This window comes from Limulus polyphemus, unplaced genomic scaffold, assembly GCF_000517525.1.
Source record: "Limulus polyphemus unplaced genomic scaffold, Limulus_polyphemus-2.1.2 Scaffold826, whole genome shotgun sequence".
NCBI lineage: Eukaryota > Metazoa > Arthropoda > Merostomata > Xiphosura > Limulidae > Limulus > Limulus polyphemus.
The window spans coordinates 278,474-282,718 of record NW_013666436.1 but is presented as its reverse complement, the minus strand read 5'-3'; the positions used below and the strand labels follow the sequence as shown (position 1 = coordinate 282,718).

Below are 4,245 nucleotides of genomic sequence, written 5' to 3'. Positions count from 1 at the left end.
CTCAAATAACTAAATCACGGGGAATGTTTGGATGTATTCAATAGTTTTTTGAGTTATACTATAATGAAGCGTATTGAACCATATGGCCACTTTTTTTGGGGGGGGGGGGGTATATTAAGTAATATAGAAGTTTAACTTGAACGTTCTTTCTCTCTGAATTCAAATTTTTAGTCCAAAAATACTTCAAACCTAGCTTCAGTTGATATAGAATTAAAACATTCACATTACTTTCTATTAGAATAAGATTTCAAATGTTAAAATGTAAGAATAAGGACGCTCCCCGGTAGCTCAGCTGTAAGTCTGTATTATAACGCTAAAAAGCAGCTTTCGATACCCGCTGTGGGCAGAGCACAGATAGCACATTGTGCAGCTTTACACTTGAACAACAAACAAAATATGAAATGATTGTATACAGAAGTTGAATGGGTAGCTCTTGTGTCTATAGCCTTCTTCTGTCGTTCGGTGAACATATACTACCTTTTAAAAAATATGGTGTGTAGCTTATTTATGTCGTCGTGAAATGTAATTTTAGAAATTGTCATTTTTGTGTGATGAGGATGGAAATCGAAGACTACAATAAAAACCATAATCGGTGATTGTTTTTATGTAAAAATCATTGTTTTAGATATATTGTTGACAAATAATGAGTTTCTACAACATTTAGATCGAGTGCTGTTTTCTAAAAATGTTCATTTATCCACGCCATTCTATATTGTGACCAATTTGAATGTTGTCTCGTAGTGATTTTAGAAAAAATCACTCCTGCTTGTCCCTGTTCTTTATCACATGAACTTAGCCCATAACTTAACAATTAGAAGTTTTGTTACAAAACGCTAATTTCTTTGTAACATGATTTTAGTGTAATTAGTTCTTTTGGGTAATATCTCAATGTTTCATTATTTCAGCTGATCCGCTGGTAGGTAGTATCGCTACTCAGTATCTCCAACACAGAGAAGAACACGACAGGATTGCTAGGTTATGGACGAAGCGTTACGCCACGTAAACATGCGATCGTTAGGGTAATCCTCACTTTTCTTGTTATTTCCAAAGCAATGAATCTGTAGCACCACCTTCCTAATATCCATCGACCATCCCAGCAGTTTCAGCACACTCGTCCAGGCGAAACTAAGTGATCAGTAATATCTGTCCAGTTCAGTGAGTTGTTGTTGTGTAAGTTGTTGTTATATGTTTATCCACCATAAGTAATATATTCCGAGTTCAATGACGATTTATAATATTTTGCGTATTGCATTCTTCTGTATTTTCTCTCTCCGAAGCGAACATGTTTTTGTAATTAATACGTTTACCTTTCTCTGATAATTTGAAAACATTATTTTTAATACCCACCAGAGGCTCAAATTGATTGTCACAACTTTAGTAAAGTGCTAAATTGTAAGAAAAATATATGTTACGATACAGTACAATCTCCGAAATAAACAAAAAAGCCAAATAAAGTTGTCTTTTGTTTATTGCTTGGAGGATTTTGTACAGGTGTATATAGTTTGATGGCCAGAAACTAGTTTTTCACCTTTACTAGCCTAATAATTTTTCTAATTATTCATTCAATTAAGTCCTCCAGCGAGTCAGCGATAAGTTTATGGACTTGCAACGTTAAAATCCGGGTTCGATTCGCCGCGGTGGACAGAGTGCAGATAGCCCATTGTGTAGCTTTGCGCTGTAACAAACAAACAAAACATAAAGAAGAACAAGTACTTTATTTTTGCGTGGATTTACAAGGAATTAGTGATAATGTTGACATTTTGGAATTTTGTGATGGTAATAGTCTTCCAATTCAGCGATCTTGAAAGCCCTGTTTTATATTAACCTTGAACAGCAAAAGCTATTATGTTGACAGACGAAGGTCAAAATACAGCTGTGTTGATCAATCAAGATAAAATACCAATTTTTACGTTATAAATTATAAATCTAATGCACAGGTGAAGCTATTATTTTACACTCTTAAAAAAGGGAACTATTAGTGACATTTTTTTAACCTAATGTGTATGTTCCAAACGATCGTTATCCCTTACATTTTCTAAAGATACAGCTTCAAAAGGACGTTTTAATAACAAAGAGCAGTAAAAATAACATATAAAAAATCTGATTATTGTGAATTATTGAATAAAAGATTTCAGTTTGAGTGTTAGGCGTAAGCCATTTCTTCATCGCAACTAAACATAACCTTTCTGTGGATTGTTAAATTAAGGTAAACAAAACAGACTATATATCGGGACAAAGTATATCACTAAAGTAACATTTCATAACTAATGTTACTCGACTATTATACAGGATGAGTTTTTTTTTTCAGTCTTCGATAACTTAATATCTTTTATATAACCTGTCCGTTGTTAGGACTAAAAATTGAGGTTTGATACCCGCGGTGGGTACAGCGCAAATAGCCCATCATGTAGCTTTGCACTGAAACACAAACAAACAAAATTGTATGTAACCATCTTTGAAACAGCATGATTTCTGAAGACGTAGAGCGTTCAATATTTGAGTAAAATAATTTCGATTTTAGAATTTAACAATATATTTTCTACCAGGTAAAGCGTTTATATTTATATATATATTTTCCCTATAAAACTATATAAAGAAAACTAAACTATAACAAAACATATATATTGTTTTACCTAATATAGGCTAAATAAGAGTTTGACAGTCTTCTGACGAACAACCCACCTAGCAACGTATGAGCCGTTCTATTTATTTTGTTATGGTAAAAACAAAGGAAAATAAACGCTTTTATTTTCATTAACTTTAAAATGAAAAGCTTATAAGATGTGGTTTTAATGGATTTGGATTTTACACACGTTGTAAGTCTGCGTCTACACGTCTGTAATTCATATTAGCAGTGTTCAATTTCAGTGCATCATTTCTATTAATAGAAACGGGTATTAGTTTCAATGTGTGTTTTTCTTTGATTGCACGTGCTTACAAAAAAAATGTTTTAGTTAGTGCAGTTTTCATATGAAAAACCCTTTATTTTATTTTAGTTAGAGCTGTCAGTTTCAGAGAACAATAGCTAAATATCTAATTAAATGTGGCGGGAACTGGCATATATTCATGTGATTACGAGTTTATGTATATGATGAACAGTAATCGAAATTACGCAAATTTGGCGTTCCATACGTCCTTATGATTGGAAAATTATTTAAACTAATAGTAATCTTGAAGTGGTTGTATACACTTACACTTAAAAAAACGTAGATTATTGAGTATAAAATATAAGAAACTAAGATACTAGATTTTTGTAAATTCGTTAGTTCGTAGTATTAGAGTGGACATTTCATAACTTCTGGCGGTTGTACGAAATATTAAAAAAATAAATACAAGTAAAATCAGTGGTTCTCAAACTTTTCAGACACACATACCACTTTTTGCTTAAACTGTTTTTTAAAATGTTTTTTTTTTAACTTTTGCCTAATTTAAAGAAAAACACGAAAAAACCAGTAGCAAAAAATAATATAACACTTACCTATTATTGGGAAGGATGTGATTGTTTTCCTGGCACAAATAAGAATGTGTAGTGTGATGTTTTTCAATTTGAAAGGAGAAAAACACTGACGGGTTTATGCAGGTGAAAAGTGATGAGACTAGTGTAGGCGGGAACACCAAATTGGGCTTATATCAAGTTTTAAAATTTTACATTAACTTTTTCGTATACCACCTACATATCACCAATGGTTGGCGTACCACAGTTTGAGAATCGCTGATGTAGATGATTAAAGAAAAAATAAATAATGTACAAGGAATGACAGTATTTTCTTTACCAGTTTATATGTGTATAATTATGAAACCGTATCAGTCTAGTATATATATATATGTATAAGTATGAAACTGTATCAGTCTAGTATATATATATGTATAAGTATGAAACCGTATCAGTCTAGTATATATATATGTATAAGTATGAAACCGTATCAGTCTAGTATATATATATTTTGACTCGTGTTATAATAATTGTTTGCACCTGTTGCAACAAATAGGGAAAATGTGCTCCTTCGCTGTTTATCGTTTTTTTGTGAGTTGTGCTGACGTTTTGGCACATGTAAGCTTTACTGTAGCGAAATTTAATATACTCGTGTGAAGTGTTTCTGATTATAAATTGTATGATGTTGAACACTGTGCCTCTGTTTTTTAATTTTAGATAAGATGTAAAAAATGTTGCTGTAGTCGATGTATAAGAAATATTTCAAATAAAATCCTCAAGAATCAGCTGCGTTGATATGTTCAATTTAATTT

At 31.9% G+C, this 4,245-nt stretch overlaps 1 protein-coding gene across 2 annotated transcripts in view; it reads left to right on the top strand.

Annotated features, from left to right (window-relative positions):
• LOC106460737 (ubiquitin-conjugating enzyme E2-24 kDa-like) overlaps positions 1–3,843 on the top strand; it is a 33,329-nt gene extending 29,486 nt beyond the window's left edge. For both annotated transcript variants that reach the window (XM_013920473.2, XM_022387516.1), the window contains exon 6: positions 906–3,843. In XM_013920473.2, the coding sequence (XP_013775927.1) occupies positions 906–1,003 (98 nt within the window). In that variant the 3' untranslated portion in view covers positions 1,004–3,843. The remainder of the gene's footprint in view (positions 1–905) is intronic.
• Positions 3,844–4,245: the final 402 nt, after the last annotated feature.